At 43.0% G+C, this 15,365-nt stretch overlaps 2 protein-coding genes across 3 annotated transcripts in view; both read right to left on the reverse strand.

Annotated features, from left to right (window-relative positions):
* LOC121533778 (adhesion G-protein coupled receptor D2) overlaps positions 1–6,545 on the reverse strand; it is a 178,647-nt gene extending 172,102 nt beyond the window's left edge. For both annotated transcript variants that reach the window (XM_041840017.2, XM_041840018.2), the window contains exons 1-2: positions 6,311–6,545; positions 6,094–6,130 (exon numbers count right to left, since the gene is read on the reverse strand). In XM_041840017.2, coding sequence (XP_041695951.1) covers positions 6,094–6,130; positions 6,311–6,327 — 54 coding nt within the window. In that variant the 5' untranslated portion in view covers positions 6,328–6,545. The remainder of the gene's footprint in view (positions 1–6,093; positions 6,131–6,310) is intronic.
* A 1,811-nt stretch (positions 6,546–8,356) lies between these two features.
* Positions 8,357–15,365, reverse strand: part of kif14 (kinesin family member 14) — a 60,861-nt gene continuing 53,852 nt past the window's right edge. The window contains exons 28-29 of the mRNA XM_041840016.2: positions 9,343–9,484; positions 8,357–9,060 (exon numbers count right to left, since the gene is read on the reverse strand). Coding sequence (XP_041695950.1) covers positions 8,672–9,060; positions 9,343–9,484 — 531 coding nt within the window. The 3' untranslated portion in view covers positions 8,357–8,671. The remainder of the gene's footprint in view (positions 9,061–9,342; positions 9,485–15,365) is intronic.

The following is a 15,365-nucleotide window of genomic DNA, read 5'->3' on the forward strand; positions in this document are numbered from 1 at the left end:
CCAGAAAAACACATGTCAAAAATGTTATAAATTGATTTGCATTTTAATGAGAGAAATACGTTTTTGACCCCTGTGCAAAACATGATTTAGGACTTGGTGGCAAAACCCTTGTTGGCAATCACAGAGGTCAGACGTTTCTTGTAGTTGGCCACCAGGTTTGCACACATCTCAGGAGGGATTTTGTCCCACTCCTCTTTGCAGATCTTCTCCAAGTCATTAAGGTTTCGAGGCTGACGTTTGGCAACTCGAACCTTCAGCTCCCTCCACAGATTTTCTATGGGATTAAGGTCTGGAGACTGGCTAGGCCACTCCAGGACCTTAATGTGCTTCTTCTTGAGCCACTCCTTTGTTGCCTTGGCCGTGTGTTTTGGGTCATTGTCATGCTGGAATACCCATCCACGACCCATTTTCAATGCCCTGGCTGAGGGAAGGAGGTTCTCACCCAAGATTTGACAGTACATGGCGCCGTCCATCGTCCCTTTGATGCGGTGAAGTTGTCCTGTCCCCTTAGCAGAAAAACACCCCCAAAGCATAATGTTTCCACCTCCATGTTTGACGGTGGGGATGGTGTTCTTGGGGTCATAGGCAGCATTCCTCCTCCTCCAAACACGGCGAGTTGAGTTGATGCCAAAGAGCTCGATGAAATAGAAAGGAAGAGATATTTTTCAACTTCCAGTCACCAATGATTCAATACTAGGCAGGGCAAACCCGTTTTGGTGATTTCTGGTATATCATCAAAATAAATCAATCAGAGCACGTTTTTGGACTCATTCATTAGTATTTACCCGATTAAGTACAATACCATTGAAAATGAATTTTGAAAGTTTAATTTATATTCCTAAAACTTAAGTTCAAAATGATGCTATCACTGCTTCCTGTTGACAATATTTTGATAAATACCTCAATGTCAAAACACAGTTTTAAAGTGTCCAAATCAATAACCAATATGCAGAAACAGTTTGTGATATATTGGAAACCTAAACATAAAATGTACTATCTACACATACAGTATATACAGTGGGGACAAAGTCTCCCGAGTGGCGCAGTGGTCTAAGGCACTGCATCGCAGTGCTAGCTGTGCCACTAGAGATCCTGGTTCAAATCCAGGCTCTGTCGTAGCCGGCCACGACCGGGAGACCCATGGGGCGGCGCACAATTGGCCCAGGGTAGGGGAGGGAATGGCCGGCAGGGATGTAGAGCATGGCGTTTGCAACGCCAGGGTTGTGGGTTCGATTCCCACGGGGGGCCAGTATGAAAAATAAAAAGATAATGTAAGTCGCTCTGGATAAGAGCGTCTGCTAAATGACTAAAATGTAAATGGGGAGAACAAGTATTTGATACACTGCCGATTTTGCAGGTTTTCCTACTTACAAAGTATGTAAAGGTCTGTAATTTTTATCATAGGTACACTTCAACTGTGAGAGACGGAATCTAAAACAAAAATCCAGAAAATCACATTGTATGATTTTTAAGTAATGAATTTGCATTTTATTGCATGACATAAGTATTTGATACATCAGAAAAGCAGAACTTAATATTTGGTACAGAAACCTTTGTTTGCAGTTACAGAGATCATACGTTTCCTGTAGGTCTTGACCAGGTTTGCACACACTGCAGCAGGGATTTTGGCCCACTCCTCCATACAGACCTTCTCCAGATCCTTCAGGTTTCGGGGGTGTCGCTGGGCAATACGGACGTTCAGCTCCCTCCAAAGATTTTCTATTGGGGTCAGGTCTGGAGACTGGCTAGGCCACTCCAGGACCTTGAGATACTTCTTACGGAGCCACTCCTTAGTTGCCCTGGCTGTGTGTTTCGGGTCGTTGTCATGCTGGAAGACCCAGCCACAGCCCATCTTCAATGCTCTTACTGAGGGAAGGAGGTTGTTGGCCAAGATCTCGCGATACATGGCCCCATCCATCCTCCCCTCAATACGGTGCAGTCGTCCTGTCCCCTTTGCAGAAAAGCATCCCCAAAGAATGATGTTTCCACCTCCATGCTTCACGGTTGGGATGGTGTTCTTGGGGTTGTACTCATCCTTCTTCTTCCTCCAAACATGGCGAGTGGAGTTTAGACCAAAAACCTATATTTTTGTCTCATCAGACCACATGACGTTCTCCCATTTCTCCTCTGGATCATCCAGATGGTCATTGGCACACTTCAGACGGGCCTGGACATGCGCTGGCTTGAGCAGGGGGACCTTGCGTGCGCTGCAGGATTTTAATCCATGACGGCGTAGTGTGTTACTAATGGTTTTCTTTGAGACTGTGGTCCCAGCTCTCTTCAGGTCATTGACCAGGTCCTGCCGTGTAGTTCTGGGCTGATCCCTCACCTTCCTCATGATCATTGATGCCCCATGAGGTGAGATCTTGCATGGAGCCCCAGACCGAGGGTGATTGACCGTCATCTTGAACTTCTTCCATTTTCTAATAATTGCACCAACAGTTGTTGCCTTCTCACCAAGCTGCTTGCCTATTGTCCTGTAGCCCATCCCAACCTTGTACAGGTCTACAATTGTATCCCTGATGTCCTTACACAGCTCTCTGGTCTTGGCCATTGTGGAGAGGTTGGAGTCTGTTTGATTGAGTGTGTGGACAGGTGTCTTTTATACAGGTAACGAGTTCAAAGAGGTGCAGTTAATACAGGTAATGAGTGGAGAACAGGAGGGCTTCTTAAAGAAAAACTAACAGGTCTGTGAGAGCCGGAATTCTTACTGGTTGGTAGGTGATCAAATACTTATGTCATGCAATAAAATGCAATTGAATTACTTAAAAATCATACAATGTGATTTTCTGGATTTTTGTTTTAGATTCCGTCTCTCACAGTTGAAGTGTACGTATGATAAAAATGACAGACCTCTACATGCTTTGTAAGTAGGAAAACCTGCAAAATCGGCAGTGTATCAAATACTTGTTCTCCCCACTGTATACAACAATAGTTATCATATTACTTGTATTTTTTTTAAACGGGCACCTTATAAACTGCACACACCAAAAACTCATCAATGGGGGGGTGGGGGGGTGCGCTGTTGAAACTACCACAACTCAAAAACCACATGGAAACTGGAGATATTTTTACATCACTGGTTAGACAACAACCTGCAGAACACAGTCAGCTATTGTACATTTTGATACAGGGGTCACCAAAACAGGAAGAGAAACGCAACACTGTTTTGTCAATCACTCATATTACGTTGAAATCAATTGCACGAGAGAAGAGAGGGGAGATGACGTTGCACTTCCTGTTAAAACAGCTAAAAAACCACATGGAATCTGGGAATAATGTGTACATCACTGGTTGGAGGATAATTTGTAAATGACAGCTAGCTACATTTTGAAGTGTTGCACTTCCGCCAACGCGGGAAGTGTAACGCAACACTTTTTTTGTTAATCACTTCCTCGATATCATGCTGAAATCAATAGAACAGGAGACAAACGTTTGCAGTGTAGCGCTGTTTAAACCAACAATATTCAAAGGCCACACAGAAATTTGGAATAACCTATACATGGTTGGTTAAATGAGAACTTGTAGAAGGCTTATATCTATATTTTGGAATGTCAGATGTTGATTTCGGGAGGCTGCCATCACGGAAAAGGGAACAAACCATTTAAAGTCACAGTTTGACTGTCAAACCCATGTATTGGTGTGTGGCCAGCGACTTTTATAGAGAGACCACCCCAAATTTTCAGTGCCATTGGAGAGTTCGAAAATTAACTGTGTTCTAAGAAAATGTATGGTAGTAACACAAACTGTCCACATTAGGGAAATTAGTGGAATATACATTGAATAAAAATATAAATGTAACATGTGTGGTCCTCTGTAGCTCAGCTGGTAGAGCACGGCGCTTGTAACGCCAAGGTAGTGGGTTCGATCCCCGGGACCACCCATACACAAAAAAAATTATGCACGCACGACTGTAAGTCGCTTTGGATAAAAGCGTCTGCTAAATGGCATATTATTATTATGTAAAGTGTTGGTCCCATGTTTCATGAGCTGAAATAAAAGATCCCAGAAATGTTCCATATACACAAAAATATGATTTATCACAAATTTTGTGCAGAAATTTGTTTACATCCCTGTTAGTGAGCATTTGTCCTTTGCCAAGATAATCCATACACCTGACAGGTGTGGCATATCAAGACAGTAAACAGGCGTACTTGTGCTGGGGACAATAAAAGTCCACTCTAAAATGTGCTGTTTTGTCACACAACACAATGCCAAAGGTGTCGAGTTTTGAGGGACCGTGCAATTGGCATGCTGACTGCAGGAATGTCTACCAGAGCTGTTCCCAGAGAACTGAACGTCCATTTCTCTACCATAAGGCCCCTCCAACGTTGTTTTAGAGAATTTGGCAGTACTTCCAACCGGCCTCACAACCGCAGATCACGTGTATGGTATTGTGTGGGCGAGTGCACAACTTGTAAACAGAGTGCCCCATGGTGGCGGTGGGGTTATGGTATGGGCAGGCATAAGCTACGGACAACGAACACAATTGCATTTTATCAATGGCAATTTGAATGCACAGAGATACCGTGACGATATCCTGAGGCCCATTGTTGTGCCATTCATCTGCCGCCTTCACCTCATGTTTCAGCATGATAATGCACGGCCCCATGTCACTAGGATCTGTACACAATTCCTGGAAGCTGAAAATGTCCCAGTTCTTCCATGCCCTGCACTCACCCGACATGTCACCAATGGGCATGTTTGGGATGCTATAGATTGACGTGTACGACAGCGTGTTCCAGTTCCCGCCAATATCCAGCAACTTCACACAGCCATTGAAGAGGAGCTAGAAAATTGTATATCATACATTACAGTTGAGGAACAATGGGAAAGTAATTCTGCATTGAAAGTTGATAAACTTGTCAAATCACTTCTGAGAAAATGTCCCTTAAATGTTTTGGTACACATACTGGAGAGCTCTTATTTGTCTACACCCATTCAGCATCGTTCACGCTCTCTTAAGCTTTATCCCCACCCATCACTTTAAGGATTCACATGTGAGGCCATGTACTAAACAACCAAAGATTTCAAGACTAAAGGCTGGTTTATACTACGGGTGTGTTTGTTAATTTAATCTGGAGTGCCAGAGTGTTTTCTGGGCTTTCGTAAACTCAAAGCGTTGTCAGAATGTCGGTTCATAAATTCAGAGCGTTTCGCTCTCGGCGCGTTCAAAGCGCACACTGGACCCTCTGGCCGAGGAATAGGGTTGATTAGAGCGTTCTAACCTAGGGTGCGTTCGTAAATTCACTCTGGCTATCTACTCCGATTTCAGAGCACTCTCGTCTGAGTGTGCCAGAGCGCAGAATAATTTACGAAAGCTCAACACCCGTTGAATATGGCCGGTGTCAGTAAACGTCGGCAAAAAAGCGTAATTAAATTGTTGCCAGCAGCACAGTTACAGTCACCAACGTTCTGGATAACATGAGAACAGCCTAACCAGCTCTGCTAGGGCGAGTAAAATGGTCAGAGTTAGGTGTTCTCTCATTTGTGTCTGGAAGTAGTTAGCAAGCTACCCAAAGTTAGCCAGTTAGCTTGGGTGCTTGACAAATTACTAACAGTAGCGTACAAGTAGTAAAATAGAAATCGATTGAACATGAAATGTATTTCAATATGATTGAAATTGGCCTATAGCCTACTGTTTATATTTTAATGCAGTTCTCGGTTTTCATTTGAAGCATCTTTTTATACATCACTTGGTTGTATCAATTGCAAGGACATTGGCAACTTTGTATTTGTAGTCAACTTTGTTCTGAATTTATTGGCGGTCAGAGACAAACCATGTGATTCTATGTTTAGCACAGATATTCTGTGTATAAAGTGGCGCGGGAGGGTAAAAAATAATCTAACATGCTGACCACACCACCCACGTTGCGTGAGCGAGCGTTGCAAAATAAATTTCCTAAATCTGAATCAGGCCCTTATTCCCCAATATTGATGCCAATTATGATGGACATTTGTTCAGTGGGTACTGAGGGAACATAGGTCTTAGGGAACATAGGGTGGACCCTTTATAAAGGCAGTATGAAAGTTCAATAACACATTCTTTCGTATATAAAACATGCGCTAGAATAATGAAAACAATGCACTTACAAGTAAATTGGGGTATATTATCCCAAACCACTGCATCCTTTGAAATGGAAGTCAATGTGAAATTGTTAGTACGGTCTTGAGAATTTATCCATCGATAAAGGCAATCTAATTCAACTTAATTTAAGGTTGCACCAAAGGCACAAGCTACATGTCCAGATATAATTATTATATTCACACTAACATTTAAGTTAAATGACTAACAGTACTTCACACCTACCTGAGATTGGACACCATTCGTTCACACTCAAAAGTTTTCGTGCGTATTCTTTAGTCCACCTCCATCGACATTTCGAAGCTGTCGTGCGATTGAAATATTTGTCAATTAATCCTCCTGCAGTACATTTTCTCAACAAAAGTAATTAACAAAAACAAGTCTGTCGTTGTTTGTAACCCTAAACTACTCATTCGATTTACATTTCATGAACTTGAGGGAACCTCCTAGGTGACATCAGATTTTATGAAGTGATGCGGAGCCTGAGCGCGCGAGAGAAGGTTGGGTGTAAAAGCACAGAGACGTTTCTAGCTCCGCGAGAGAAACAGAATGAGCTTACTCACAAGCTGTTGCACAATATGCATTAAAGGATACCAAAATATGCATGTATGGAGACCAGACGAAAAAACAAACAAAACAACAAAAACACAAGTCCAGAACTATGAATTTATTATACTCACTTTTAAATTGTGACATGATTGTGAGGTATCAAATCTTTACCAAGAGATGCAAAAGTGTCATATAATGAGAGAAGACAAAAAATTACAAGGACTTTGTGCAAGGTTTTAAGTGCAAATTATAGTTGACCCAATGAATGAAACCACTCCTTAGAATAGGTTGTGATATGTGACACCTCTAACAGCATTGAGTGAGCTACATACAATACAGAATGTTGTTGCGCCTTCACCTACATTTACAATGAATGCAAGATTATGAACAGACTACATAAAAAGACAGTTTACCAAGAATGAGAAGATCTTTCCCAAATAGTTACAATCCACTGCTGTGCAATTCAATTATATATCTCAAATTGTGCACAAATGTGTTTAAATGCCTGTTAGTGAGCATGTCTTCTTTGCCAAGACAATCCATCCACCTGACAGGTGTGGCATATTAAGAAGCTGATTAAACAGAATGATCATTACACAGGTGTACTTGTGCTGGGGACAATAAAAGGCAACTCTAAAATGTGCAGTTTTGCCACACAACACCACAGATGTCTCAAGTTTTGAGGGAGCATGCAATTGGCATGCTGACTGCAGGAATATCCACCAGAGGTGTTGCCTGGGAATGTTCATTTCTCTACCATAAGCCGCCTACAACGTCATTTTAGAGAATTTGGTCGTATGTCCAACCGGCCTCACAAGCGCAGACCACGTGTAACCACGCCAGCCCAGGACCTCCACATCCGGCTTCTTCACCTGTGGGATGGTCTGAGACCAGCCACCCGGACAGCTGATGAAACTGTGGGTTTGCACAACTGAAGAATTTCTGCACTGTCAGAAACCGTCTCAGGGAAGCTCATCTCTGTGCAAATTGTCCTCACCAGGGTCTTGACCTGACTGCAGTTTGGCATCGTAACCGACTAAAGTGGGCAAATGCTTACCTTCGATAGTCACTGGCATGCTAGAGAAGTGTGCTCTTCATGGATGAATCCCGGTTTCAACTGTACCGGGTAGATGACAGACAGCGTGTACGGCGTCGTGTTGGCGAGCAGTTTGCTGACGTCAACGTTGTGAACAGAGTGGTATGGGCAGGCATAATATATAGACAACGAACACAATTGCATTTTATCGATGGCAATTTGAATGCACAGAGATACTGTGACAAGATCCTGAGGCCCATTGTCATGCCATTCACCCGCCGCCATCACCTCATGTTTCAGCATGATAATGCTTAGCCCCATGTCGCAAGGATCTATACACAATTCCTGGAAGCTGAAAATGTCCCAGTTCTTCCATGGCCTGCATACTCACCAGACATGGGACCCATTGTGCAAGTTTGGGATGCTCTGGATCAACGTGTACGACAGCGTGTTCCAGTTCCAGCCAATTTCCAGCAATGTCGCACAGCCATTGAAGAGGAGCGGAACAACATGAGCCAAATGGTGGTCACACCAGATACTGACTGGTTTTCTGATCCACACCCCTTTTTTTTTTTTAAGGTATCTGTGACCAACAGATGCATATCTGTATTCCCAGTCATGTGAAATCCATAGATTAGGTCCTAATGAATTTATTTCAATTGACTGATTTCCTTATATGAACTGTAACTCAGTAAAATCTTAGAAATTCTTGCATTTTGCGTCTACAGTATATTTTTGTTCAGTGTATACATCTGGGGTTTTAGTGCAATTGGACAGAAAGTTCATTGTTGATTCTTTCTATTAATGGCATTGAGCCTGTAACCTTTTACATCAATCATCTGGGTTATGTTCATTAGAGCACACCGTAGCAAATTTTTTTTGGCCGAAAACAAGTGTTCCTTACTGGACAAGTTCAGATTGTACAACATTCCCATTTCCTGTTTTCGGCAGTTTCATGCCTACTGAACAAGACCCTGATCAGCTAATCAACCGCCTGCGCATCAAACCCAATGTGCATCGTCATTAGATGAAGACAACTCTGAAGAGAGAGAAACAATCTTAAGGGCTCCTCTGTTCCTTCCCATGTCGGAAGCTACCAGGGGCCCCTCCTTCACCGGACCCCTTTCCCGTGTGCTCTTCTCTGAGCCAGAAGACCCCCTCTTCTCCTCAGGGCCCTGGGGGTTGAAGGCAGTACTCAGGGACTGCAGGGCAGAGTGGAGCTCGTCCCGGGCTGCCATGACTGTCTGCAGGCAGGGCAGCTGTAGGTTAGATGAGACGGTGGCCACCCCTGTGCCGCCCCTGGGGAGGCCGTTAATGACTTTGTCGATGGTCTTGGAGGAGGTGGAGATAGCCTCTCGGCAGGCACTGAGGCTGGAGTCACTGCTTTTACCTGAGAAAGAGTTAAATACATGTATTTCATTTGTCGTTTGATTTCTTTGGGTCCCTATAGTGGCCAGAATCTAGCTTTCCTGGATGATTAGACTAATGATGGGTAGATAATAGAAACACATGTTTACAGTTCCACAATATTGCTCAAATCTATCAAGCACAAAGTTGAAGTCACAAAATAAAAAGGAAATGAGAGGAAATCAAAAGGAAGCCATTTAGGTCAGTTAAATCACAGGCATTGTGTTTTTGTAGCAAGGTTTCACATAGGCCAGACGGTCAGTACCTCGGAGGGCGAGAGAGAGAGCAGCGTGAAGCTGCCTGATGGCCTGGTTGAGCTGGAACAGCTTGGCTGCGGTGTTCCTCACTCTGTGTAGCTGTGAGGGATCAGGGTCCTCAGCTCCCTTCTTGGAGCCTTCTTCCCTCTCCTGTACACACATACACGCACAGATGTTACAGTTAATGTCATTGGAAAACACATTCTCTCACACACACACGTTACAGTTGATATAATTGGAAAATGGTGCCTTTCCAAGGGGATGTACCCTTTTCCTCACATACTGTAGCTAACCCTATTAAAGCACTTCCTCCATACACTAATGATGCAGAAATACTGTTGATTCCAATCAAATACTGTCTCACTACAATGGTGCAACGACAAAACCTGTGACAATTTCAACAGTCAGGTCCATAATTATTGGCACCCTTGATAAAGATGAGCAAAAAACCGGTTTAAAATAAAAAGAAATACTGAGCTATATTGCAGGCGCAACATTTTTGAAAATAATATTATTTTATACTAATACAATTGCTCAGAGAGATTTTGTTTAACAAATAATAAAATAAAATAAATCTCTCAATTATTGGCAGCCCTGTTTTCAATACTCCAGCACCCTACCTTTGCGAGGATCCTTGATATCCTTCATCTGCGCTTATGGAATGCTGATAGATGAATTATTAATGACTAATTATTACACCCTGAAACAGTGTGTAATGTGTTAGAAATGTGTGAGTGTAGGACCAGTAAAGGCTATGGCATTGAGCCACTATTTAGCAATGTGAGTAAGAGTTAGGCCAGACAACAAAGGCAACTGATAACTGAGGAATTTAGGGAGTAGAGAAACTGTTATGAAAACATGGTGCAGAATATTGTGAGAACGGCAATAACTGAGTAATGCAGGGAGTAGGCTATGTGTGTGTGTGTGTGTGTGTGTGTATGTATGTGTGTATGCATGTGTGTATATGTGTGTGTGTGAACTGATGGTCAGTAGAGCAGTTTTAGAGTGGAAAACTACAGCCCGCCTACAGAGGGGAGGATGAAAGATGGACTCTGAAATTGTGATGGCAGAATTCTCAATGAATAAATCTCTGACTATGCAGATCGAGACTCTGTCCGTTACTTAAATCCCAAAAGACTTACAACCTTTTGGGAGACGCACAGAGACACTGAAATAGTTTGTTAAATAATTCACGTAACAAATGCTCTCTTCAGTTCAAACCACAGGTTTCAATGGGGTTCAAGTCCGGATGTGTGCTTGGGGTTAACGTCTTGCTGGAAGACCCACTTGCGGCCAAGTGTCAGCCTCCTGGCAAAGGCAACCAGGTTTTTGGCTAAAATATCCTGGTAAAGTTCATGATGAAGTTTACCTAAACAAAGGCCACAAGACCAGCGGAAGCAAAATAACCCCTAACATCAAAGATCCACCAACATATTTTACCATAGGCATGAGGTACTTTTCTGCATATGCTTCTGTTTTTCTAAACCAAACCCACCACTGGCGTGCGAGGCCAAAGAGCTACATTTTCATGTCATCTGACCATAGCACCGTGGAGTTTGATAAACGGCATTGGCACTTGGATTGGAACCGGTACTATGGTTAGATTACATGAAAATAGAGGTCTTTGGCCACGCATACCATAGGTGGGTTTGGAGTTGAAAAATAAAGCATATGCATTAGAGTACCTCATGCCTACGGTAAAATATGGTGGTGGATCTTTGATGTTATGGGGTTATTTTGCATTCACTGGTCCTGGGGCCCTTGTGAAATCCACTTTTTCGAGCTGAAAGACGATGGGCCAAAGCTTACCCATGATGTTGCACAACGATTTAAGTCAATAAGACATTGTTTTAGTCAAAGTATGATATATTTGGGCTTGAAGTGACAAATCAGTGTGAATACGGTGTCTTTTCCTATGACATCTTTTCAGCCTACGTTTTGTTTCAGTGCTAGATTTTTTATATATACATATATACATACAGAGTGCATTCGGAAAGTATTCAGACCTTGACTTTTTCCACATTTTGTTACGTTACAGCCTTATTCTAAAATATATTCAATTAATTTTCCTCAATCTACACACAATACCCCATAATTACGAAGCAAAAACAGATTTAGATTTTTTTGCACATATTTAAAAAATATATATATATACAGTGGGGGAAAAAAAGTATTTAGTCAGCCACCAATTGTGCAAGTTCTCCCACTTAAAAAGATGAGAAAGGCCTGTAATTTTCATCATAGGTACACGTCAACTATGAGACAAATTGAGAAAAAAAATGTTCTGGCTCTCACAGACCTGTAACTTCTTCTTTAAGAGGCTCCTCTGTCCTCCACTCGTTACCTGTATTAATGGCACCTGTTTGAACTTGTTATCAGTATAAAAGTCACCTGTCCACAACCTCAAACAGTCAAAAAACCAAGCCAAAAACCAAGCCATAAGGTCGAAGGAATTGTCCGTAGACTTCCGAGACAGGATTGTGTTGAGGCAAAGATCTGAGGAAGGGTACCAAAAAATGTCTGCAGCATTGAAGGTCACCAAGAACACAGTGGCCTCCGTCATTCTTAAATGGAAGAAGTTTGGAACCACCAAGACTCTTCCTAGAGCTGGCCGCCTGGAAAAACTGAGCAATCAGGGGAGAAGGGCCTTGGTCAGGGAGGTGACCAAGAACTCGATGGACAGAGCTCTAGAGATCCTCTGTGGAGATGGGAGAAAACATCCAGAAGGACAATCATCTCTGCAGCACTCCACCAATCAGGCCTTTATGGTAGAGTGGCCAGACGGAAGCCACTCCGCAGTAAAAATCACATGACAGCCCGCTTGGAGTTTGCCAAAAGGCACCTAAAGAATTCTCAGACCATGAGAAACAAGATTCTCTGGTCTGATAAAACCAAGATTGAACTGTTTGGCCAACCTGGCACCATCCCTACGGTGAAGCATGGTGGTGGCAGCATCTTGCTGTCGGGATGTTTTTCAGCGGCAGGGACTAGGAGACTAGTCCGGAACGAGGGAAAGATGAACAAAGCAAAGAACAGAGAGGTCCTTCATGAAAACCTGCTTCAGTGCGCTCAGGGCCTCAGACTGAGGTGAAGGTTTACCTTCCAACAGGACAATGACCCTAAGCACACAGCCAAGACGACGCAGGAGTGGCTTCGGAATAAGTCTCTGAATGTCGTTGAGTGGCCCAGCCAGAGCCCGGACTTGAACCCGATTTAACATCTCTGGAGAGACCTGAAAATAGCTGTGCAGCGACGCTCCCCATCCAACCTGACAGAGCTTGAGAGGATCTCCAGAGAAGAATGGGAGAAACTCACCAAATACAGGTCTGCCAAGCTTGTAGTGTCATACCCAAGAAGACACGAGGCTGTACTCGCTGCCAAAGGTGCTTCAACAAAATACTGAGGAAAGGGTCTGAATATTTATGTAAATGTGTTTTTTATTTATTTATAATAAATGTACACAAAAAAATTAATCTGTTTTTGCTTTGTCATTATGGGGTATTGTGTGTAGATTGATGAGGGAAAAAAACTATTTAATCAATTTTAGAATAAGGTAACGACAAAATGTGGAAAAAGTCAAAGGGTCTGAATACATGACGAATGCACTGTGTGTGTGTGTGTATGTATGTACAGTTGAAGTCGGAAGTTTACATACACCTTAGTCAAATACATTTAAACTCAGTTTTTCACAATTCCTGATATTTAATCCTAAAAAAAATTCCCTGTCTCAGGTCAGTTAGGATCACCACTTTATTTTAAGAATGTTAAATGTCAGAATAATAGTAGAGAGAATGATTTTTTTCAGCTTTTAATTTCTTTCATAACATTCCCAGTGGTTCAGAAGTTTACATACACTCAATTAGTATTTGGCAGCATTACCTTTAAATTGTTTAACTTGGGTCAAACGTTTCAGGTAGCCTTCCACAAGCTTCCCACAATAAGTTGGGTGAATTTTGGCCCATTCCTCCTGACAGAGCTGATGTAACTGAGTCCGGTTTGTAAGCCTCCTTGCTCACACACACATTTTCAGTTCTGCCCACAAATGTTCTATAGGATTGAGGTCAGGGCATTGTGATGGCCACTCCAATACCTTGACTTTGTTGTCCTTAAGCTATTTTGCCACAACTTCGGAAGTATGCATGGGGTCATTGTCCAATTGGAAGACCCATTTGCGACCAAGCTTTATCTTCCTGACTGATGTCTTGAGACGTTGCTTCACATAATTTTCCTTCCTCATGATGCCATCTATTTTGTGAAGTGCACCAGTCCCTCCTGCAGCAAAGCACCCCCACAGCATGATGCTGCCACCCACGTGCGTCACGGTTAGGATGGTGTTCTTGGGCTTGCAAGCACCCCCTTCTTCCTCCAAACATAACGATGGTCATTATGGCCAAACAGTTCTATTTTTGTTTCATCAGACCAGAGTACATTTCTCCAAAAAGTACAATCTTTGTTCCCATGTGCAGTTGCAAACCGTAGTCTGGCTTTTTTATGTTGGTTATGGAGCAGTGGCTTCTTCCTTGCTGGACGGGCTTTTCAGGTTATGTCGACACAGTGAGGGAAAAAAGTATTTGATCCCCTGCTGATTTTGTACGTTTGCTCACTGACAAAGACATGATCAGTCTATAATTAATTTAATGGTAGGTTTATTTGAACATTGAGAGACAGAAGAACAACAAAAAAATCCAGAAAAACGCATGTCAAAAATGTTATGAATTTATTTGCATTTTAATGAGGGAAATAAGTATTTGACCCCTCTGCAAAACATGACTTAGTACTTGGTGGCAAAATCCTTGTTACAGAGGTCAAACGTTTCTTGTAGTTGGCCATCAGGTTTGCACACATCTCAGGAGGGACTTTGTTCCACTCCTCTTTGCAGATCTTCTCCAAGTCATTAAGGTTTCGAGGCTGACGTTTGGCAACTCGAACCTTCAGCTCCCTCCACAGATTTTCTATGGGATTAAGGTCTGGAGACTGGCTAGGCCACTCCAGGACCTTAATGTGCTCCTTCTTGAGCAACTCCTTTGTTGCCTTGGCCGTGTGTTTTGGGTCATTGTCATGATAGAATACCCATCCACAACCCATTTTCAATGCCCTGGCTGAGGGAAGGAGGTTCTCACCCAAGATTTGACGGTACATGGCCCCGTCCATCGTCCCTTTGATGCGGTGAAGTTGTCCTGTCCCCTTAGCAGAAAAACACCCCCAAAGCATAATGTTTCCACCTCCATGTTTGATGGTGGGGATGGTGTTCTTGGGGTCATAGGCAGCATTCCTCCTCCTCCAAACACGGCGAGTTGAGATTATGTAAAGAGCTCCATTTTGGTCTCATCTGACCACAACACTTTCACCCAGTTCTCCTCTGAATCATTCAGATGTTCATTGGCCAACTTCAGACGGCCCTGTATATGTGCTTTCTTGAGCAGGGGGACCTTGCGGGCGCTGCAGGATTTCAGTCCTTCACGGCGTAGTGTGTTACCAAATGTTTTCTTGGTGACTATGGTCCCAGCTGCCTTGACATCATTGACAAGATCCTCCCGTGTAGTTCTGGGCTGATTCCTCACCGTTCTCATGATCATTGCAACTCCACGAGGTGAGATCTTGCATGGAGCCCCAGGCCGAGGGATATTGACAGTTATTTTGTGTTTCTTCCATTTGCGAATAATTACACCAACTGTTGTCACCTTCTCACCAAGCTGCTTGGCGATGGTCTTGTAGCCCATTCCAGCCTTGTGTAGGTCTACAATCTTGTCCCTGACATCCTTGGAGAGCTCTTTGGTCTTGGCCATGGTGGAGAGTTTGGAATCTGATTGATTGATTGCTTCTGTGGACAGGTGTCTTTTATACAGGTAACAAGCTGAGATTAGGAGCACTCCCTTTAAGAGTGTACTCCTAATCTCAGCTCGTTACCTGTATAAAAGACACCTGGGAGCCAGAAATCTTTCTGATTGAGAGGGGGTCAAATACTTATTTCCCTCATTAAAATGCAAATCAATTTATAACATTTTTGACATGCGTGTTTCTGGATTTTTTT

This window comes from Coregonus clupeaformis, chromosome 20 (assembly GCF_020615455.1).
Source record: "Coregonus clupeaformis isolate EN_2021a chromosome 20, ASM2061545v1, whole genome shotgun sequence".
NCBI lineage: Eukaryota > Metazoa > Chordata > Actinopteri > Salmoniformes > Salmonidae > Coregonus > Coregonus clupeaformis.